The following is a 23,989-nucleotide window of genomic DNA, read 5'->3' as shown; positions in this document are numbered from 1 at the left end:
TGTCTTATAATCTAGGACAGTGATGGCGAACCTTTTAGAGCCTCAGTGACACAACTTCAACCAAAAGCCACTTATTTATTGCAAAGTGCCAGTGCAGCAATTTAAGCAGCAATTTATTTCTCCTTGTTCATTGACAACTTTCAATCCTTCAGCCTCCCAAGGACACCAATGCAGTTGAAAGGAGGAGGGAAAATTCATCTATCATTGTAGGAAGATTCTGCAGGCAGATTCTTTGAGTTCTGTCTGGTGAACTTCATTCTGGGTTGATGGCCTGGGTGCCCACAGAGAGGGCTCAGAGTGCCGCCTCTGGCACCAGTGCCATAGGTTCGCCACCCCTGCTCTAGGATCTTCAAAGCAGCCATCTTTTGCTCTGCTTACTGCTTTGCACACTCTTGGCATTTTCTTGATGAGCTTCAAGGGGTGGTCACCTGAAATGGTCTTCCAACAGTCTTGAAGGAGTCTTCCCAGAGATGCTTAGCACTTGTTGGCCCTTTTGCCTTCAATATGCGGTCCAGCTTATCCCACACAATCTCGATTGGGTTCAGGTCTGGTGACTGTTGAGGCAGGTCATCTGGCGTAGCACTCCATTACTCACCTTCTTGGTTGAATAGCGCTTACACAGCCATGAGGTGTGTTTGGGGTCATTTTCCTGTTGAAAAATAAATGATGGTCCAACTAAATGCAAACCAGATGCAATAGCATGCCGCTGCAAGATGCTGTGGTAACCATGCTGGTTCAGTATACCTTCAATTGCGAATAAATCCCTAACACTGTCACCAGCAAAGCACCCCCACACCATCACACCACCTCCACCATGCTTCACGGTGGGAACCATGCATGTAGAATCCATTTGTTTACCTTTTCTGCATCTAACAAAGACACGGTGGTTGGAACCAAAGATCTCAAATTTTGACTCATAACACTAAAGCTCATACTTCCACTGGTCTAATGTCCATTACTTGTGTTCTATAGCTCAAACAAGTCTCTTCTGCTTGTTGCCTGTCCTTACCAGTGGGTTCCTAGCAGCTATTTTGCCATAAAGGCCTGCTGCACACAGTCTCCTCTTAACAGTTATTGTAGAGATGTGTCTGCAGCTAGAACTCTGTGTGGCATTGAACTGGTCTCTAATCTGAGCTGCTGTTAACCTGTGATTTCAGAGGCTGGTGCCTCGGATGACCTTATCCTCCGCAGCAGAGGTGACTCTTGGTCATTTCCCTTTCCTGGGGCGGTCCTCAAGTGAGTCAAGCAAGTCTCTTTGTAGCGCTTGATGGTTATTGTAACTGCACTTAGGGACACTTTCATAACTGATGGTCCCAACCCCATTTATAAGGCAAGAAATCCCACTTATTACACCTGACTGGGCACACCTGGTGAATACCTCTTGAAGCTCATCAAGAGAATGCCAAGAGTGTGCAAAGTAGTAATCAAAGGTGGCTACTTTGAAGAACCTAGAATATAAGACATATTTTCAGTTGTTTTATACCTTATAAGTTTATAATTCCACACATGTTAAAACACTTTTAATAAGAAGGTGTGTCCAAACTTTTTGTCTGTACTGTATAACCAGACCTCCCGCAGATAATATATACAGCCAGACCCCCCATAGTTAGTATCAGCTGCCAGACCAACAACCCATTGACAATATATACTGCTACTGGCCCCTGTGTGTGAAGTGATCATTATGACTTAAAAACACATAAAAATAATCCATGATGGACAAAGGGTTCAACGCCGGTATTAATGTAATAATGTTACAATATAATACACAATAATCCAAGTGGCACTAAATCCAACAGTTTACCACATGTTTGATGCCTATTTCAGTACTTAATGTTAATCCTAAAAATTATTCAATGTGTAGTTCATATAATAATGAAAAAAGTGCCTTGTGCAAACTACAAATCCTATAGCGAAATTTCATGAAAGTATTAATTAAAGTGCCTAATGGATATTTAAAAGATCGAACACCATATACACTCACCGGCCACTTTATTAGGTACACCATGCTAGTAACGGGTTGGACCCCCTTTTGCCTTCAGAACTGCCTCAATTCTTCGTGGCATAGATTCAACAAGGTGCTGGAAGCATTCCTCAGAGATTTTGGTCCATATTGACATGATGGCATCACACAGTTGCCGCAGATTTGTCGGCTGCACATCCATGATGCGAATCTCCCGTTCCACCACATCCCAAAGATGCTCTATTGGATTGAGATCTGGTGACTGTGGAGGCCATTTGAGTACAGTGAACTCATTGTCATGTTCAAGAAACCAGTCTGAGATGATTCCAGCTTTATGACATGACGCATTATCCTGCTGAAAGTAGCCATCAGATGTTGGGTACATTGTGGTCATAAAGGGATGGACATGGTCAGCAACAATACTCAGGTAGGCTGTGGCGTTGCAACGATGCTCAATTGGTACCAAGGGGCCCAAAGAGTGCCAAGAAAATATTCCCCACACCATGACACCACCACCACTAGCCTGAACCGTTGATACAAGGCAGGATGGATCCATGCTTTCATGTTGTTGACGCCAAATTCTGACCCTACCATCCGAATGTTGCAGCAGAAATCGAGACTCATCAGACCTGGCAACGTTTTTCCAATCTGCTATTGTCCAATTTCGATGAGCTTGTGCAAATTGTAGCCTCAGTTTCCTGTTCTTAGCTGAAAGGAGTGGCACCCGGTGTGGTCTTCTGCTGCTGTAGCCCATCTGCCTCAAAGTTCGACGTTCTGTGCGTTCAGAGATGCTCTTCTGCTTACCTTGGTTGTAAAGGGTGGCAATTTGAGTCACTGTTGCCTTTCTATCAGCTCGAACCAGTCTGCCCATTCTCCTCTGACCTCTGGCATCAACAAGGCATTTCCGCCCACAGAACTGCCGCTCACTGGATGTTTTTTCTTTTTCGGACCATTCTCTGTAAACCCTAGATATGTTTGTGCGTGAAAATCCCAATAGTTCAGCAGTTTCTGAAATACTCAGACCAACCCTTCTGGCACCAACAACCATGCCACGTTCAAAGGCACTCAAATCACGTTTCTTCCCCATACTGATGCTCTGTTTGAACTGCAGGAGATTGTCATGAGTTGCTGCCATGTGATTGGCTGATTAGAAATTAAGTGTTAACGAGCAGTTGGACAGGTGTACCTAATAAAGTGGCCGGTGAGTGTACAGTAAGCCCTGTATGACAATGTAGGTACAAGAAACTTAACTATAAATATAAAGTGCTCAGTGCATATAAGATTCAAAATACCAACCGGGCTGCATCACAATCTGGATACCTAGTGAAGAACCAGTAGTACCCCGACGTGAGTTTCGCAGTCGCTTCCTCAGGAGGTAATGCTTACCTTGGGCCTCCAGCCTCAGCACTCCCTGCCACTGCCATCTGGTCCTCTACTTCTGCCAGTAGCCATGTATTCCCTGCAATCACACAGGTCGGCACCCGTGATAACATCATGCCAGGCTTTTTTATACAGGGTCTGTGCTGCAGCACTCAGCCTGTCAATTACATCAGCAAGTAAAAACTTATTGTAAGGATAGATAACCTGCAGGAAGATTCAATATTTTCCAGAATTGTTTATGACCTGCAGGAAGATTCAATATTTTCCAGAATTGTTTATGAGATACAAAAAAGAATTTTTTTGTACAAATTAATGTTTGTATTAATTCTGACCAAAAACATTTTAATTTATGTGTCAATTACAGTCAGTCCTTGGGTTACATACAAGTTTACTCTGTATGTAAGTGGAAACTGGTTTATTTTGTAAGTGTAATTAGTATTTATTTTGAGCTGGTGACAATAGGATTTTCAAATGTTGGGCTGTCATGGGAACAAGGAATAACAATAAAGTTTCATTGTTGTATTATGTTAGCCATTGCTGTCTTGGGCTAAAGTTCAGGAATTACCAGCATCCAGAGAGCATCACAAGAGGTTACAATGGGCAGAGAGGCCTCTCTATAAGTTGGGTGTTCTTAAGTTGGATACCGTCTATATTAGACTGGGGGAGTGCATCACTGCAATTCGTCTAGCTGATATACTAGAAGGATTATTGTATAATGTGACCTCAATGGGGCCCTTGGACAGTGGAGGCTCAGCATAGGTGGTTTCATATATTAATGGGAGTGTACTTGCTGTATTCTCTGTATATTTTAGAACATGACAAGCACCGCTTGTGTAAGAGTGCTGATTACATGAACTTACACTTCAAGGTCAAGTGGCTTTATAATGAATATGTGACAGACCTTCCGTCTTTTAAGAGCAAGGTTCCGGAGTATCCTGCGTAAGTATAAAAATAGCATAAAAGAGAAATTAATTTTTTAAGATGTTTTTCACTGAACATTATGCACATTGTTGGGCAAAATACAATGGCTTGATAAATATGCTAGACACTATTCCCAATCTCTCTGCAGATGGTTTGAGCCATTTGTTATCCAGTGGTTGGATGAAAATGAAGAAGTTTCAAGGGATTTTCTCCATGGAGCCTTGGAAAGAGACAAAAAGGATGGGGTTAGTGTTGGTGATTTCATTGTAGTCCAAAATATCTCTTTATGATGAGAGAATTTATCAGATTTGCTGATAAACCCAATGTTATGGTCTGTGAGCCGCTGGCATTGCAAGGGGAACCGAAGAGGAGCCAAAGTACATGAGGAATACCTAAAGATGCACTGGAGCATCAGAAGCAAGAAGATGACTTGCGGGGGCTTATACTCGAGTATATACGATGCATCCAGAATATATAATATAAATAAAGGGTGATGTTTATTAAATGTCGGCACTCATGTGCCTGTGTATGATAGCCCCATTGCTGCACCGTCCTCTTGATGTATCTGGCGGGGTGCGACTGGAGGCATGGGGACAGGAACGCACTCCGCCGGCCCACTTCCCGACGGCCACGGCCACCCCTTTCCTGACATGGCGCAGAAGCCCCATAAAGTCTGTTTAAGGTAAAATCTGTAGTTGGCTATCATTGTTCTGTTCCTGTAAGAAAGCAAAAGATTTATAAAAAAAAAGAAAGTCCACCATGATACATAACAACAGTTGCCAAAAAACTGTTGACTAAAAGCAGGTTGTTGGGGTTCCAATTGGGTCCTCCGTGTGTCTTTTCTATCCAGAATTTTCAATTAGAATCTGTGATGAAGGGTGGTCATGATTGTTAACTTAGCACTTTACATTTTTAGCTGTGCTACTGTGCTACTGATTTTGAACATTATTGTCTCCACAGTTTCAGCAGACCTCAGAACATGCTCTCTTTTCCTGCTCTGTGGTGGATGTTTTCTCCCAACTGAACCAGAGCTTTGAAATAATTAAGAAACTGGAATGTCCAGATCCTCAAATTGTTGGACATTATATGCGCAGATTTGCCAAGGTATGAACACTGTTTCATTTCCATGTTTCAAAATTTTTCATTTGGGTTTTTGGAGACTTGCAAGAAAAGCCAATGGGGCACATTTACTAAGAATGGTTCAAACTGCAAGTGTGGCTTGCCTGTGTACAATTCATGATTTCTGGTGCCCTTTCTTCACGAATCTGGCGCTCCCTAAACTGGACTGACACTTCTGTTGGACTTGCATGTTAAAATTGGCACACGGTCCGACTGAGCACCGGAACGCCCTCTAATTTGTGTCGCATGATGCCTAGTGCAGTTGTGGCACAAAACGGTAGTCTGCGACACATTTAATTTCTGTTTCTTTCTGTCAAAGGAAAAAAAACACTGATACCAAAGCTGTTCAATTTAGTATGAGTTATCATTGACTTGCATGCATGGAAGGTTACCTTCTGTCATGCTTCGAATATTTAACAGTTTAAAAAAAGAAGTACATTTTTTTTAGTTACCATATATACTCAAGTTTAAGCCGACCCAAGTATAAGCCGAGTCCCCTAATTTTACCACCATAAACTGGGAAAACCTATTGACTTGAGTATAAACCGAGGGTGGGAAATGCATTGGCCAGGCAGCTCCCAGTAGTATACAGCCAGCCCCCTTTAGTATATAGCCAGCCACCTGTAGTATACCGCCAGCCCCCAGTAGTATACAGCCAGCCAGCCCATTTTAGCATACAGCCATCCCCCTGTAGTACACAGCCAGCCAGCCCCCTTTTAGTTGCCAGCCAGCCGCCTTTAGTAGCTAGCCAGCCCTCTTTAGCATACAGCCAGCTCCCAGTTTGCCCAGCACTTAAAAAAAATAAACTGACATACTCACCTTCGGGTGGTTCTGATGTTTGGCACGGCTCTTCTGTCTTCTCCGCGATGCTCCGGGGCTCCTTTTCTGTCTTCTGTCTGCTGTAACAGCCAGCAGAAATGCGGCCATGTGCTCTAACGTATGCTACAGCACTGTATGTTACAGCAGACAGAAGAGGAGCCACAGGGACCGGAGCATCACGAAAAAAAAAAGTAGAGGAGCAGCGCCGAACATCAGGGGTGCCGCAAGGTGAGTATGTAAGTAAATTTTTTTATTGACTAGTGTATAAGCCTAGGTGAGGTTATTCAGCACATTATTGCTGCTGAAAAACCTCAGCTTACACACAAATATATACGGTATGTTCTGGGAATTTAACTTGTAGAGGATATTTGCTCATTTCTGCTTCAGTTTTTCAGTATTGAATGTTTTTACAGGAAACAGGTACAGGAAAGTCTAGTGCAAACTCATTTTGGAAAAAAATGAAACAATTACAAAAGAACCTAAATAACCATTGGATACAGTAAATTTGTCATTAAAGTTTCCACTAACATTATGATCATTTTATTGATGTATGATATCAGGTATACATTCCATATCTGTATAAGATATGGCAGGGCCGATTCTAGCTTCTTTGCTGCTTGAGGCGAAACTTGAGGCAAAATTCTGCCTGTGTCATTAGACACATATACTAGTGACCTCTAGTACCTTACAGGTGACCATCTACTCCATCAGGAAGAGGACTTCTTTACGCTTTCTCCCGGCCATGGTTTTTCTCTGCTGAATTCACAATCAAATGTCTTCAACTGCAGCACAATTCCACACTGTGCCCCTAAAAATACAGTCACGTAAAGTATAATGGAACGTGTTTCCAATATACTGTATATTATACTCACAAGATGACTGAACAAAGTGTTTCCCACATAAAACATCCTTTATATAGTCACACAATTTATAGTATATACAGAACCCACAATTAATTATGTGTTCACAATTTCTACGCGGCGCGGCTCTGTTCTCCTCCCGGCTCGTAAGCGGTGGCTCTGTTCTCCTCACGACTTGTCAGCGGCTGCTCTCTTCTTCTCCTGGCTCGTCAGCGGCGGCTCTCTTCTTTTCCCGTCTCTTCAGCGCCATCTCCCTTCTCCTCCCGACTAGACCGTGGTTGCTCCCTTCAGAGACACCGTTGGCGTGACGTCCCTGCATAGTGTGGCATGCCTGCATTGCTCCATATATGAATTGCATATGAATGTGTCTTAAAGAGACAGGTGCATTTTAATTACCTGGCGGGCGATTTGAGTGACAATAGGTACCCGAATCGTCCACCTTAGTAGCACATTCTGCCTCTCCTCGAAGGGCTCTGCGTTCTGCCGCCTAGGGCAAGATTTTCATCTCCCCTCATGGCAGATGCAGCACTGAGATATGGGGGGGTCGACAAATGATTTTACAAGACACTCAATCACATAATGCCTGGATACTACATGTATATATGGCAGCATATGGTGCACAACCATGTGCAACACATATTTTAAATGTTCCCATAAACTTCTATGGAGTATAAGGAACGGAAATCCTGAAGAAAATAGGACAAGATTTTTTTACATCTCGATCATGGTATGGTACAGTGGGCAATACGGCCATTCAAATGTATGCCCTTTGTAGTGAATGTAGCCATTTGCTACCTGTATGAAAACAGTATGTGTAGCACACTCCCTTTTAATAAGTTTATTTGAAAGGGGGGCCTTACTGTAATGTTAATCCTACTTTTTTCTTGCTTCTTTTCCAGACAATCAGTAATGTCCTCCTCCAGTATGCAGAGATAATCTCAAAAGACTTTGCTTCACATTGCTCCAAAGAGAAGAAAGAAGAAAAAGTGGTAATGTGTCTTCACACTAGTCAGGCATTAAAAGCATATTTCAATTATTGACAACTTACTGTTGCATGCAATGTATGCATTAATTAAATGGGTTATTAATTCTATGGATCTTTTTACTGTCTTGTTCCTTCAGCTGTATGAAGACACATTGGGCAGATTTATAAAAAGTGTCTTAAAGATAGTAAATTAGACTATATAGTCTTAAACAATGCCTTGTTTATCATTTGTATCACACACTTCACATCACACACAGAAATCTGGTGCATCATACAACTGTCTGGTCTAACTTTATACCTCCTAATAGCTGGCTTAGTCCACACATAAAATATTTGCCAGATTTTGCAATCTAGGTCACGTCCCCTTTTACAGATTCCACGTCCATTCTGTCGCACCAGTCACATGAGTGTCTCAAAACTCTTAGAACCTCTTTCAGTGCAAGATGTTTTCGTTTTTTTTGGTGCAACAAAAGCACCAAATATAACACTACATTATTCCATAATTATAAAAACAGGCAGCACATATCCCATAAAGATAAGGACTTAGGTGTTAGTATCTACTTAAAATGTTATTGCCCTAAGGTAGGCCTTATGTCTTTGCTCTTTATTCTAAAAATCAAATATGGCTACATACACTGTCCTGCTGAAGACCAAAATGGCAATATTTATTTACTCTTTTTCCTGTGCAAATACCTTGCATGTACCATGCGTACGTTTGTGTAAATGCGGCCTAACATTGTACTTGTTAAACAAATATACAATATATTTATCTGTATACATATGTATATATCTACTGCAACATACATATTGATGGCAAATTTAGCCTGAAATTATCACATATGTATTGTATCTTTACAGCCATGTATATTAATGAATAATATCCAACAACTACGAGTACAATTGGAGAAAATGTTTGAAGCAATGGGTGGGAAGGAAGTGAGTATTCCACAACACCAAACTTCATGCAGTCTAACTACTATTGTTTAAAAATAAATCAATTGTTTTAAAATAAATCCTCTGGACACATCTGTCTCCCTCCTTAGTTTTCTATTTGGCTGAATATTAAATATAAATATGGCGAAGGAGGATTGTCATTTCAAGACGATGGATGTTATTGAAACTAAATCACTAAATTATAACCTGTATGTGTGGCTATGCGGTGGCTGTGTTGTGGATTGCAGCCTTAGCTTGTGATATTGTTTTGAAGCATTTTTATGTTATATTTAAAGGAAATCTATCAATAATTCCAGAATGATAAACCAGGGACATGTATAGGTCCAGGCACTGTAACTGTAATAATATTCTTATATTTGTTATCCAAGCCCTCCTCCCTTCTAAGATCAACTTTTATAATTATGCTAATGAGTCCAAAGGGAACTGGGGATGTTACTAGAGCCCCTCAGTGCTGTAAGTGCACAGGCTCTAACAATGATCAGAGCGGGTCTCCCCTTGCACTTCCCCCCTTGCAGAACAGGGGATTGGGTGAGACATGTTCTGCTCATTTAACAGCCTGACACCTCAAACCTGATGCCCCAGGAGCCCCTAAGGCTCATAAGCTTAATTTTAAAAGTTGATTTTATAAGGATGGAGGTCAAGTAAAACAAATAAAAGAAGATTATCAGTAAATGCCCCTATGGAGCCACAGGGAATTCACACCGAATATGGAGAGTGTATTATACTGCCCATGGAAGGAAAAAGGACTCAAGAAGGTGGTAGACCTATTCCATGAGACAGAACAATGCTGGCTTACTGAACAGGAACTACAGCAGAAACACTCACTGACTGGCTGCGTGTCATTTACTAACCACCAACTACACAATTTCTTGAGAGGTAGAGTAGTCTCCACGTTGTTGGGAACCCCGCAGTGTACACGAAAAATCTACATATTATACAGGGATTTTAAAAATTAAATGCTCAAAGGAGCTCAGTTAACAGTGGGCAGATGTTGGTCACGAAAATTCTCGGATAGGGAGGTGCTGGAAGGGAGTTTAAGGGGATGGGCTAATATACGCAAATGTGTACAGAGTGAGCAGTGGTGGAAAACCTTTTTTAAAATCCTACACCATGTTTCAATGTTCCCAAAACACCCTCCAAACCCGACAGGAGAACAAAATGCCCTAAAAACTCCACACCAAACTCTGATCTATGGCATGGCTTATGGCAATGCGAACATTCACCTGTCATATCAAAGTGCGCTGGAAAATTGACTTACCCATGGACCCGTTACTTCTTATCTTACATGACGAGGAAGGGGAGGAAGACAGGGATGAAGTTATAACCCAACGTTTAGACCTGCATGCCTTTTTATTGGTAGCAAAAAGATTCACGTTGGATACAGCAGTCCATGCCCACAGTTCCGGAAATTATAGTTAAAATCAGATACCTGATACAAATGGACAGGCTAGAGACCTTAAGGTACAAAGATAAGCAAACAAAAGGATTCTTCAAAAAAATGGAAAACTTTTATTGTCACACATATGAATAGAGCAGAAATAGTAGAGTTGGTCTCACCATTCCACCTGAAGCAATGGTATCACACAGAGCCACTAAAAGGCTCCCTAGGTGCTTTACAGGTGTAATAAAATCTGAGATAAAAGCTTTGTTACGAATGCTCCCTCCTCATGGGGAATCAAGTGGCAGGTCCAACCATGCTCCATAGGTTTGTGTCCCCATGGGGCATCATCTTAAGGCTTGATGTCTATTTATATAAGAATGTTAATACAGTGATTTATGGCAACTGGAATGTTCGAAAATTGTTTTTTTTTTTGTATTTGAGAAATGTATGTTCATTTCCGCTACATTTATGTCATAAAGTATTATGGCTGTATAATTAAAACCAAATAAAATGTAAAAAAAAAAGAAGATTATCACAGTCACAGTGCCTGGATCTATTAGTACGAGCCCCTGCTTTATCAGTCTTGATTTTGATGGTAGATTTCCATTAAGTAATTAACTTAATGAGTGTTATGGTTAATCGTAAATACCCTTTCAACAAACTGTGTAAACTTTGTAAACTGAGTTGGCGAGTGACTATTTATGTATTATTGCAATAGACAAATTAGCAATTTTGTATTGCAGAATTTGCTCCATCACTCTCACATCAGTAGGGTCATATAGGACATAATTAGGAGAGGCTTTTTGCTGCCTGAGGCAAAAATTGAAATGATGACCCTCAGCAGCCCACCCCTGATCCTATGCTGTGTTTGGCTCCCCAAAATTGCAGGCAAATCTAAAAAAAAAACAATGTTGACAACTTTACTAACAGTTGAGAACATCCCCACACAGCGCTTCCAGATCACCTACAGCCTGACTGACACTACATGCTGTCTCAGTTACGGGTAGTCAGTCACTGACAAATATTAGTTGGATCCAGTACCTTACAGTTAATGATCTTCTCCATCAGGAGTAGGACCTAAAGAGGTATTCCAGGAATATGAACATCTGATACAAAAAACCCATGATATTAAAAATAAATGAATACAGTAAAACTCAATGCACAGCATGAGCCCCGGATCTTTTGACCTAGCACTTGCCCGGGTGCTGGCGCCGGGCCTGTCCCTCAGTGAGAAACCCACTGCAAGCAACCAGCTACAGCCAAACATAGTGATGATGTAATTCATATTTCAGGTAGTATGGACTTGCTAGCATTTGGCAAGTCCATACTGCTGATGATCTGCTTCCTCCTTCAGGGCTTTGCCGTCTGCTGCCTGAGATTCATCTCACGGCAGATGTCGCTATGCTCACATGTACTACTTACAGTCTTTACCTTTTTATCTTACTTTTTTGGTAAAATTATTTCTTTTCTCTGCTTAAGATATTTTCAAGAGAAAATAAGTAATGCCTAAAGGGGACCTTTCACCTCCTCTCACCTCATGTGGAGATCAGCATACCATTCTGTATGGGCTGCTACACAGATTCAGAGGCACTTCGAGTGTTATTTCTAGCCCCCACGTTTGCAGAGAGATCAGTCCCAGTCATACCATTCTGCTGATTCTATTGACATTGTATTTACACTGCATTTACAGAAACACTATACTAATATCCACATCTTTGAGGGGGTGAAAGGTCCTCTTTAAGAAAAGTTTGCTAAAAAGTTAGCAAGGGTGGACATATTTGTAGGACATGGATAAGACATCATTAAATTGCTCAGTTGCAATACCCACCTCCTATTAAATGAAATGACCCAGAATTGCTAAGTGTGATAATATTTTTGTCTGCATAGTGTGTATGTAGCCAATTTTTGTTATAAACAAGATCATGTCCCTTGGTACATGTGTTTCATCTTTAGTTGGACCCAGAAACAAGCGACATTCTAAAGGAGTTGCAGGTGAAACTCAACAATGTGCTGGATGAGCTCAGCAGAGTGTTTGCCACAAGGTTAGTGACGTAATAAAAAACTGTATTACATCCATCACAGCATAAAAAAATATTAGAAATGTGTTTTGTATCTTTCTTTCTTTTTTTAGCTTCCAACCACACATAGAGGAATGTGTGAAACAAATGGGAGACATCCTGAGTCAGGTCAAAGGGACTGGAAATGTGCCTGCCAGTAACTGCAGCAGTGTGGCGCAAGATGCTGACAATGTTTTACAGCCCATTCTCGACCCATTGGACAGCAAGTGAGAAATGGATTGTATACATGTTGAGCTTTTTCTTAGATCTGCCATCCATATTATATATTTTATTCTCCCATTAGTTTTAGTGGACGGTATAATGGACGGTGCTTTCATAAAACAACCATGATGGATAAAGGGGGAGTGCCTTACTTGGCAATCTCCATCAGCTCCATAGAGATGAACTGGGCGGGGCACAAATGCGCAACCGCAATGGGTTATATCGGCCCCCCTGTTCTGGCCATCTGTGGGGGTCCCATTACTGAGAACCCCACCAATTGGCAAATTAGGCTCTATCCTGTGTATTAAACCCCCCTTTAACATGCCCTGAACAGCCTGAGCAGTCTACAGAGAAGGGAGTATAAAAGAAGTGAAAGCCATTACAAAGTTCATATATCCATACTGTATATATATATATATATATATATATATATATATATACATATATATATATATATATATATATATGGAGAGAGAGATAGATCTTCTCTATAAATTATATAATTATGTAAGGGTAGCTTTGATATTTCTATTTCTTCTTTATTTCTTCAGCCTTACACTTTTTGCTAAAATCTGTGAGAAGACTGTTTTGAAACGCGTTTTGAAGGAGCTTTGGAAGCTTGTAATGAACACTATGGAGAAAACAATTGTATTACCACCACTTACAGACCAAACGGTAAGTCTTTATAAACTGCTACTCAAGCTGCTACATTTCAAGGTTCAACCCTGAAACCAATCAACACATCAAGTTTACATTATACTTTAGTGAAGTAGATTTCCTCCCATATTAAAAAAAACTGCCTACAAACACTTGATTCTAGCAATATCCTCCTTCCATAGAAAACTGCGGCACACAGCCGCACACCAGGGAAGAGATAGAGCGTGTTCTTTTTATGGTGTGCAGCGCGGCAATCTTATGAGGGGGCAGGCTTATGATTGAAAGCTATATATTCATGAATAAAACTATACATAAATGTGTGCAGCTTCTTCTCAATAGCAGGCTGCTTTTTTCCTTTATACAAAAAATATAGTATACAGGACAGAAAGCAAACAAATGTGAGTTTAATGTAAGTAAACTAAGTAATAGTAGTAAGTTATAAAAAGTCAACATGCATGAAGAAAAGTATGGAAACAGCAACACTGAGCTGAGCACATCTGTGTTAGGGGTCCAGGAATTACTCTACAACCCACATAACTACCAAACTATACATGTAAATCTATGGGAATGGAAGGTGAACATTAGCTCTTCGATTAATGTATGAGGTCTTGTTTGCACGATCTCATGACTGGCTACAGTCTAATCCTATCAATACATTAAGGCTGCTGCTGAGTTAGAATGGGTCGGTGTCCCTCTTGGGGATTGGGCGGGGCTGTGGGATCTTGGGGCAGACTTACAGAACATGGACAGGGGCCTAATCACCTTCCATGGCTGGTGCTTGACCTGCACCTCCTCCACCGCTTCGCTGCGGGTCTACGTGTGCAGCTTAGTTTGGATTATGATCTGCCTCTGCCAGTGGTGGCGTGGAGACCCGGGATTGGAGTGTGTCTGCAGAACCGCAAAGTCTGTGCAATTGTTTAGGATCCAGCACTACAAGAAGCAAAATGCTCGATTCCTGGCAGAGAGAGGGGGCACAAAATAAATAAACCACAGTCCATTCTCACTTGCGCCAGGCCCTTGTAATGAACTTGTGCATAGTCGGGCCCAGGAGCACAGCAATGATCAATTATGAATCACCTGTGCACCAAAGGCCCCTGGACATTGCGGGAGCTGCAGCCGCTATTGTTGTAGTTACGCCCCTGGATAAGCCAAGACAATAATCCTTAAAGGAAATCAACCACGTGTACAACTGGTGTTTTTAGTTGAGCTCACTTACATATTGGTGTCTTTATGCTGAGCAATTGTAGCAATGCAGAGAAAAACACTACTCTTGCGTGCGATTCTTCTTTCCTACTCCTTCGCATTCCCATTAGAGCAGCCAGATACATGATAGGGCTGACATTTCTCGGGGACGGCAATAGGAGGGAGAAGGAGGGAATAATTATGTGATAAGGGAAGGCTGAATGCCTTATTTAAGACACCCTGGAGCTCCAGAGACTAACCTGAGCACAGATGTAAGTACGCTTACGTACCAGCGGTATGATCCTAAAACAGGATTATAACTTTATTAGCGCTATGGGTTGCAGGGATGTAAAAAAAAAAGAATTGTACTTACCGACGTCCATTGTTGCCGTGCCCTTGTTTGTTTGCAGAGGCAGGGTGGCAACTCTGACAACTTCCGCCCACCTGAAACACCCACCCGTATTCCTGTCCCAGCACCTGATACAGCATTAGTTGCAATGTGTTTTAAGCGCTAGGATAGGGGATTCTGTAGAAAGCTTTTATATTTACTGCCAGTGGACAAGAAACTGACCATGGTCACACAGGTGCATGGCTCATTAGTATGAGAGTAATCAGAGTTGAGTGTTATAATGAGCCATCAGATTTCTGTTCACTAGGAGTAACCAAACAAGATTGATATTGAATGACAGCAAGCAGAGATATAGAAAACCCTTAGTAATTGATGCAAAAAGTATATTGAAAAATTGTATAACTTTTCATTATACAAGCAAAATATGTATTTGCTGAAATGGAAATACCTTTTTAAATATTTGTATAAAGTGATTTTATTCGGATTCAATGCTTTTAAGCACTAATGAAAATAAGAACCTGTTTCAGGCTCATACCACCGGCACATGAGTGTACTTACATTAAAACTAAATAAGGTAAGTGGTAGTTTTCCTTTAGGTTTTTATTTAAATATTTAAAATGTATTATCAAATAAAGGCATCGATTCTTAAAGGTACAGTTTCTGAAATATTTTTTTTCATACATATTTAGTATAGATTTTCATAACTAATATGGTTGTATTGCAATAATACATTTTATCTCCAGAAAAGTTTAATAATGATTTTAAACAAATTGCTCTGAAAATGGTGGGCCATATAGTCCCCATATTGTGAATGTATATAAGAAGTATATTTAACATGTGGGATACTAAGTGTTAAAGAGTAACCGTCATTTTAGAACCCCTTTGATATGTTGTAGGGAATGCAATTTTAAGCCCTTTTGCATTTGGATTAGTTCCCCAAATCTTGCTCCTTTCACTGCTATTCAGCACCCTCCCCCCTCTTTTCAGCCTCTCTCAGTGATGTCTCAAATGGCCATTGGTAGGCACTTCCCATCCACTCAGGGCTGAATACAGAGTGAGAATGTACATGTGAGACACACCCCCTCTCCTCTCTCTCTCTGCTCTCAGCTGATTTCCTCATGACTGCCAGGAGCCCTAACTAATCTAATTATAACACACCTGCATTCTTATCTCTGCAGAGCAGCTTGAACTTGTTTGGATGTTAGTTGAGGTTCTTTATCCACCATCTGCACAATCTTGCGTTGAAATCTCTTGTCAATTTTTCTTTTCCGTCCCCATTTAGGGAGGTTAGCCACAGTGCCATGGGCTTTACACTTCTTGATGACACTGCGCACTTTCCATTGAAGACAAATTAAATTAAGATACCGTAATAATACCAAATAAAACAAGTATTATCTGACACAATTACAGGGGTGCCATTACTTTTGGCCAGCACTGTAGATAATTGAGCAGGTAGAAGATGTGATAGATGGAGGGGAGTGGTGTTTTGTTATTACATTCTTCTCTAGTTACACCACAAAAAAAGAAAACAAACACCAAAATGAAGAAAGCATAATATAACATTATAAGATTATTTAATGGATATTAAATGGATTAAAACAAATCCATTTAAAAAGACAAAGACAAAAGACAGAAAAAGTCCAACAATGTTCAAATAATTAAATATTAGAGTGCTTGTTACTCGGGTCGAACTTTTCCCGATGCTCGAGTGCTAGTATCGAATAACGAACCCCATTGAAGTCAATGGGAGACTTGAGCATTTTTCACTGAAAGAACACATTGAAAAAACACTAAAGAAGAACACATTGCAGATGTTTGCAGATGTTTTCACTGAAAGAACACATTGAAAGAACACAGTGAAGAACACATTGCAGGTGTTCCGTAACTGCTAACTTTTCCAAAGACACGCGTGCCGAACGGTGTTCTTCACAATAGTATGTGAAGAACAATATACACTCACCGGCCACTTTATTAGGTACACCTGTCCAACTGCTCGTTAACACTTAATTTCTAATCAGCCAATCACATGGCGGCAACTCAGTGCATTTAGGCATGTAGACATGGTCAAGACAATCTCCTGCAGTTCAAACCGAGCATCAGTATGGAGAAGAAAGGTGATTTGAGGCCTTTGAACGTGGCATGGTTGTTGGTGCCAGAAGGGCTGGTCTGAGTATTTCAGAAACTGCTGATCTACTGGGATTTTCACGCACAACCATCTCTAGGGTTTACAGAGAATGGTCCGAAAAAGAAAAAACATCCAGTGAGCGGCAGTCCTGTGGGCGGAAATGCCTTGTTGATGCCAGAGGTCAGAGGAGAATGGGCAGACTGGTCCGAGCTGATAGAAAGGCAACAGTGACTCAAATCGCCACCCGTTACAACCAAGGTAGGCAGAAGAGCATCTCTGTAAGCACAGTACGTTGAACTTTGAGGCAGATGGGCTACAGCAGCAGAAGACCACACTGGGTGCCACTCCTTTCAGCTAAGAACAGGAAACTGAGGCTACAATTTGCACAAGCTCATCGAAATTGGACAGTAGAAGATTGGAAAAACGTTGCCTGGTCTGATGAGTCTCGATTTCTGCTGCGACATTCAGATGGTAGGGTCAGAATTTGGCGTCAACAACATGAAAGCATGGATCCATCCTGCCTTGTATCAACTGTTCAGGCTGGCTGTGGTGGTGTCATGGTGTGGGGAATATTTTCTTGGCACTCTTTGGGCCCCTTGGTAACAATTGAGCATCATTGCAACACCACAGCCTACCTGAGTATTGTTGCTGACCATGTCCATCCCTTTATGACCACAATGTACCCAACATCTGATGGCTACTTTCAGCAGGATAATGCGCCATGTCATAAAGCTGGAATCATCTCAGACTGGTTTCTTGAACATGACAATGAGGTCACTGTACTCAAATAGCCTCCACAGTCACCAGATCTCAATCCAATAGAGCATCTTTGGGATGTGGTGGAACGGGAGATTCGCATCATGGATGTGCAGCCGACAAATCTGCGGCAACTGTGTGATGCCATCATGTCAATATGGACCAAAATCTCTGAGGAATGCTTCCAGCACCTTATTGAATCTATGCCACGAAGAATTGAGGCAGTTCTGAAGGCAAAAGGGGGTCCAACCCGTTACTAGCATGGTGTACCTAATAAAGTGGCCGGTGAGTGTATGTCAACAACACATACTATTGTGAAGAACATCGTTCGGCACGCGTGTCTTTCGACAAGTTAACAGATGTACGGAACATCTGCAATGTGTTCTTCACTTAAATGATCCTGTGTTCACTGTTTTCATTGTATTCTTCACTGTTCTTCACTGTGTTTCGTTAACTAAATGCTCGATCTCGAGCCGGCGAGATACTCGTCCGAGCAACGAGCCGTTTCGAGTACGCTAATACGCGAACGAGCATCAAGCTCGGACGAGTATACTCGCTTATCTCTATTACATATACATAAAAATAGATTACAGTAAGCCTGTATAGAGGTATAGAAGGTAAAGTCCTCAGAACAAGTCAAGCTTAAAATATACTGTTTCACATTACCCAGAGGAATAACAGAGGACAAGGGACACATACACAGGTATATACAGACCAAGGGTAGACACCACCCGACACATTTTTCATCTTGCTTCATCATGGGTATGTGTGTATGTGTCCCTTATCCTGTGTTATTCCTCTGGGTAATGTACAATACTTGACTGGTTCTGAGGAGTATGCCTTCTGCACAGGTCTACTGTGATCTATTTATCATGTATATTTAGTTATTTTGATCATTGGTAGACATTTTCTGTGTATATTCTTTTTAAATGGATTTGTTTTAATTGATTTAATAATAATAGTAAAGTATTATTTTATGCTTATATTTTGGCTTTTGTTTCCTTTTTTGTGGTGCTATTTAATTTTGGGAGCAATCTATTTTATCTAGTGGGGGAACACTGGGGCTTATTTACTAAGGGTCTGCGGACACACTTTCGTTGCATTTCCTGATGTTTTTAGGTTTTGCGCGGCTGTGACAGATATTTAACAGGGGATTGGGTAGCAACCAATCAGATTTTTGCGCAGCTGCACTGGCTTTCATGCGTCAGAAATTGGGTGTCGGGCCGTCGGATGATCTGACTGATTTGGACTGAGTGTGGGATTTAACTTTCAAATTGTGCCACAAGATCAAGCACTTGTTGCTAAAGTTATAATACTGCAACTTTTCTTGTCATTCAATAAAACTTCACATTTTCACGCATGTATATTATTCAGCCTCTTAGCTACACGCTTCACACTCGCCTATGTGGATGTGTCTAAGATAAACAAGCTATGGTCTCATTGGTCAGCATGTGCTTGTAATGATGTCACAGGAGGCAGGTTCAGCCCCTCCATATTGCTGATTGTAGTTTTTTGCAGATCTGGAAACCATGGTTGCTATAGGCCAAGAAAGGTACAAAATGGGGAATGAGAGGCAAAATACTTTGAGGAATGTTTCGCAGGAACACCTGGAGCAGAATTTTATTTTTTTTGCTCAGAAAGACGGTTACCCTTTAACAGGGCTGTGTAGATACGTTTTGAGAGAAGGGCCTAAGAGGTGTGTCAAAAAAGTCCATGGTTTTATGAGCTGCCAACAGAGGGGCATAGAAAGTTGTCCAGGTTCACAGATGGAGGCCTCTCTGTCTCTTTGGAAAATATTTTGTAAGACATTGGGCTGCACATCCGCAATGATTTATTACCAACTATGGAGAGAGCAGGGAGTAGATGACCCTTTCCTTTACACCATGGGTGCATAACCTATTTTGATTCATTGGTCCTTATGCTTGAAATACTATTATTCCTAGCCAAGGCCTTAATAATAATAATAACAATAATAATAATAATCTTTATATATCACCATCATATTCCGTAGCGCTGTACAGATTTTGGGGGGCATAAACAAATAAAATAAGACATCACAGAGTAAAAACAAAGTCATCTGAAACATTAGGAGTGAGGGCTCTGCGTGATGAGCTTACTATCGATGAGGATGAATAGGTAAGAAAGAAAAGAAACATTTAAACTTAGCTTGTTTCTGAGCACTAATTCATCACTTAGTGTAATTCCAGTCAGACTGATGTAGATAAATAATGCATTTATTAAAAATTTCACAGTTAACTCAAAGTGGCATCTTATGACAGACCTTCTACGGACACTGTTAATGACATAGCGATTTTATAAGTATAGATACATATTTACATAGGATACTATACATAGAAGAATTCATAATATGAGGGTATATTGGGTGAAACAAAAGGGGAACATTAGTAAAAACAATTAGTCAGATAATGGTGTTGTTTTCTTAATAGACTGTTACAAGTAAAACTCTTCCAAAGTGCTCATAGTACTCATACTGGATAGATTACAGCATGTAAAATTCTCCAAAATGTTCATACGACCTCCTAAAATGACAATGGCATAAACTAAGATGGAACATCACAGTATGTAACATAAATCATATATACATATGTATATATATATATATACATATATATAGAAGGGCAGGGTCGGGGTGGCCCACCAATGTGCCGGTGAAAACACTGGTGGCCCCAACGCCTATTAGCTTCACCCCCACCACGTGCTGACTCTGCCCCTCATCATGGTTGACTCCACAATATGGGGAGAAGGTGAGTGGTCACAATACGAGGGGGAGATTAGGGGCCACAGTATGAGGGGGACATGAGGGACCACAATATGAGGAGGAAATGAGAGGACACAATATGAGGGGGAGATGAGAGAAGCCACAATAATGGCATAAACTAAGATGGAACATCACAGTATGTAACATATATATATATATATATACTGACTCTGCCCCTCGTCAACACTGATATGAGGAGAAGTTGAGAGGTCACAATACGACGGGGATATGAGGGACCACAGTATGAGGAGGAAATGAGAGGACACAATATGAGGGGGAGATGAGAGAAGCTACAATATGAGGGGTCACAATATCAGGAGCAGATGAGAGGGGCCAAAATATGAGTAGATGAGAGGCCACAATATGAGCAGGGGGTAAGAGGTGACAATATGAAGAGGAGATGAGAGGCGACAATATGAGGCGGTGTTGAGAGGTTACAATATAAGGGGCAGATTAGGGGCCACAATATGAGGAGGAAATGAGAGGACACAATATGAGGGTGAGATGAGAGAAGCCACAATATGTGTGGGAAGTAAGAGGTCACAATATGAAGGGGAGGTGAGAGGTAATAATATGAGGGCGAGATGAGAGGAGGCCACAATATAAGAGGGAGATGAGGCGCCACAATAGGAGCTGGCAGGGGGACTGATTGCTTTCAGTGGGTTCTATCTAATGCTCAACCTTACATCCACGTTCACCAGATTGAATTACCTTTTGGATGCCTATGGGGAATCACCTCTCTGACATCTGAATGCAGAGATAATGGGAGGAGATTCTTCAGATGCACCTAAAATGCATTTTAAAACACAATTCAATCTCATCTTGCGCACATTGTCTTAAAGGGGTATTCTCATTTCGGCAAATTAATGTTATTGTTTGTATAATGAAAAGTTTTACATTTTTCCAATATGCTTCGTCTATCAATTCCTCACGGTTTACTAGATCCCTGCTTGCTGTCATTCTGTAGAAAGCTTCTATGTTTATTTCCAGTGGATAGAAATCTGACCACAGTCACAAAGGTGCACGGCTCCTTAGTTTCAAAGAGTAATCAGAGAAGTGGGTTTAACCCCTTAGCGCTCCGCGCCGTAGCTGTACTGCGCAGCTTCCCACTATTGGCGCTCAGCGCAGTACAGCTACTGCGCGAGCGCATACTATTTTAGAATTGTCACCACGTCGCGAGACGTGGTGACATCGGGCTGAAATTTGGGTGACAGAGGCAGGAGGAGTTCCTGTCTCCGTCACCCGACCAATCAAATTGGTCCCGCCCGCCGATCGCCGTGATTGGCCAGTCAAACCTGACTGGCCAATTACAGCGATTTTAGGCTAAAAAACGTGCTTTTAGCACTTTCCTCTTCCTCCAGCGGCACCATTTTGGTTTGGTATCGCTGGAGAGAGGAAAGAGCGTTACTGTGTGCACCAAAATACACTTTTACACTATAAATAGTGTTCTGATCCTTATCTGATCCCTATTGTTCCCTACAAATTCCCATCCTATCTGTTTTTTCCTGTGTCCTGTGTGTTCCCTGTGTGATCGCCTTGTGTGATCCCACGTGTCTTCCGTTTTTCCCTGTCTGTCCCTTCTGAACCCAAACGCACTTTTCAGTGCGCTGTGTTAGCGTTGTTCTGCACTGGACGCACTTTTCAGTGCGCCGTGTGAATAGCGCTGCACAGAATCTTTAGCAATCTTAGCGGTAGTTAGTTTGTCTTAGGGCAAGCTAGGTGCATTTGTAGCGCCTTTTTGCGCGGTGCACATAGGTTTTTTTTCGGTGCCTGGTAATATTTTTTTCCAGAACGCCGTGTACCCGTACTTAGCTATTTTTTGTGTGTGCCATCTGTGCGGCTGGTCCGTGTGGCTTGGTGTGCATTATCTTTTTTTTTTTGTGTGCTATCTGTGCGGCTTGTCCGTGTAGTTTAGTGCGCATTATTTTTTTTGTGTGCTATCTGTGCGGCTTGTCCGTGTAGTTTAGTGCGCATTATTTTTTGTGTGTGCCATCTGTGCGGCTTGTCCGTGTAGTTTGGTGTGCATTACCTTTTTTTTTGTGTGCTATCTGTGCGGCTTGTCCGTGTAGTTTAGTGCGCATTATTTTTTTTGTGTGCTATCTGTGCGGCTTGTCCGTGTAGTTTAGTGCGCATTATTTTTTTTGTGTGCTATCTGTGCGGCTTATCCGTGTAGTTTAGTGCGCATTATTTTTTGTGTGCCATCTGTGCGGCTGGTCCGTGTGGCTTGGTGTGCATTATCTTTTTTTTTTGTGTGCTATCTGTGCGGCTTGTCCGTGTAGTTTAGTGCACATTATTTTTTGTGTGTGCCATCTGTGCGGCTTGTCCGTGTAGTTTGGTGCGCATTATCTTTTTTTTTTTTGTGTGCTATCTGTGCGGCTTGTCCGTGTAGTTTAGTGCACATTATCTTTTTGTGTGTGCCATCTGTGCGGCTTGTCCGTGTAGTTTGGTGCGCATTATCTTTTTTTTTTTGTGTGCTATCTGTGCGGCTTGTCCGTGTAGTTTAGTGCACATTATTTTTTGTGTGTGCCATCTGTGCGGCTTGTCCGTGTGGTTTGGTGTGCATTCTCTTTTTTTTTTTGTGTGCTATCTGTGCGGCTTGTCCGTGTAGTTTAGTGCACATTATTTTTTGTGTGTGCCATCTGTGCGGCTTGTCCGTGTAGTTTGGTGTGCATTATATTTTTTTTTTGTGTGCCTGCTAGACGGTTTATCCGTGTAGTTTGGTGCACATTATCTAATTTTTCTTGTTCTCTATTTTTTTTTGTGTGCAATGTCTCAGAAGACGTACACCGTGTTGGAGGCATATAACATGCTTGCCTCTGACACCGAGTCAGCTAGTGGGGATGATGGTCCCTTTTACCTATCATCATCCTCCTGCTCATCTTCCAGTGACCTGGAAGGACCCCCAAGAAGGCGCCGTAGGGTTCCAGGGACTTCTGCAATTGAAGTGCCTGGGACTTCTGCAGGAGAAGTGCCTGGGACTTCTGCAGGAGAAGTGCCTGGGACTTCTGCAGGAGAAGTTTCTGGGACTTCTGCAGGAGAAGCGTCTGGGGCTTCCACTGACCCCACATGGGTAGCCCCAGATAATTATACCCCTCAGGTCCCTGACTTTTTGGGCCATCCTGGCATTAACTTTGACACGACAGGGCTCAGAGCTGTAGACTTTTTTAAGTTTTTTTTTGATGAGGAGCTGCTAAATATTATTATATTTCAGACAAATCTCTACGCTGCACAACATATTGCCCAAAACCCCACGTCCTTTTATGCACAACCCTACAGGTGGACCCCTGTCACTGCAGCAGAGATGTACAAGTATTGGGGCATAATACTCCTTATGGGGATAGTAAAGAAGCCTTCAATCAGGGACTACTGGAGCACAGATATACTGTACCACACCCCCATGTTCCGCATGGCAATGAGCAGGATGCGCTTTGAAGCCATCCATAAGTTTTTGCACTACACTGACAACACACAGTGCCCACCCAG

The 23,989-nt window shown here is 41.7% G+C and overlaps 1 protein-coding gene across 13 annotated transcripts in view; it reads left to right on the top strand.

Annotated features, from left to right (window-relative positions):
• Window positions 1-23,989, top strand: part of UNC13A (unc-13 homolog A) — a 256,890-nt gene that overhangs the window by 170,782 nt on the left and 62,119 nt on the right. For all 13 annotated transcript variants that reach the window (XM_072113608.1, XM_072113606.1, XM_072113536.1 and 10 more), the window contains 8 exons: window positions 4,153-4,279; window positions 4,410-4,506; window positions 5,222-5,365; window positions 7,959-8,048; window positions 8,903-8,980; window positions 12,333-12,421; window positions 12,511-12,663; window positions 13,210-13,333. In XM_072113608.1, the coding sequence (XP_071969709.1) occupies window positions 4,153-4,279; window positions 4,410-4,506; window positions 5,222-5,365; window positions 7,959-8,048; window positions 8,903-8,980; window positions 12,333-12,421; window positions 12,511-12,663; window positions 13,210-13,333 (902 nt within the window). The remainder of the gene's footprint in view (window positions 1-4,152; window positions 4,280-4,409; window positions 4,507-5,221; window positions 5,366-7,958; window positions 8,049-8,902; window positions 8,981-12,332; window positions 12,422-12,510; window positions 12,664-13,209; window positions 13,334-23,989) is intronic.

Source organism: Engystomops pustulosus, chromosome 1, assembly GCF_040894005.1.
Source record: "Engystomops pustulosus chromosome 1, aEngPut4.maternal, whole genome shotgun sequence".
NCBI classification, from domain to species: Eukaryota; Metazoa; Chordata; class Amphibia; order Anura; family Leptodactylidae; genus Engystomops; species Engystomops pustulosus.
Note: the sequence above shows the minus strand (reverse complement) of the source record. Positions and strands in the feature narration are given on the sequence as shown.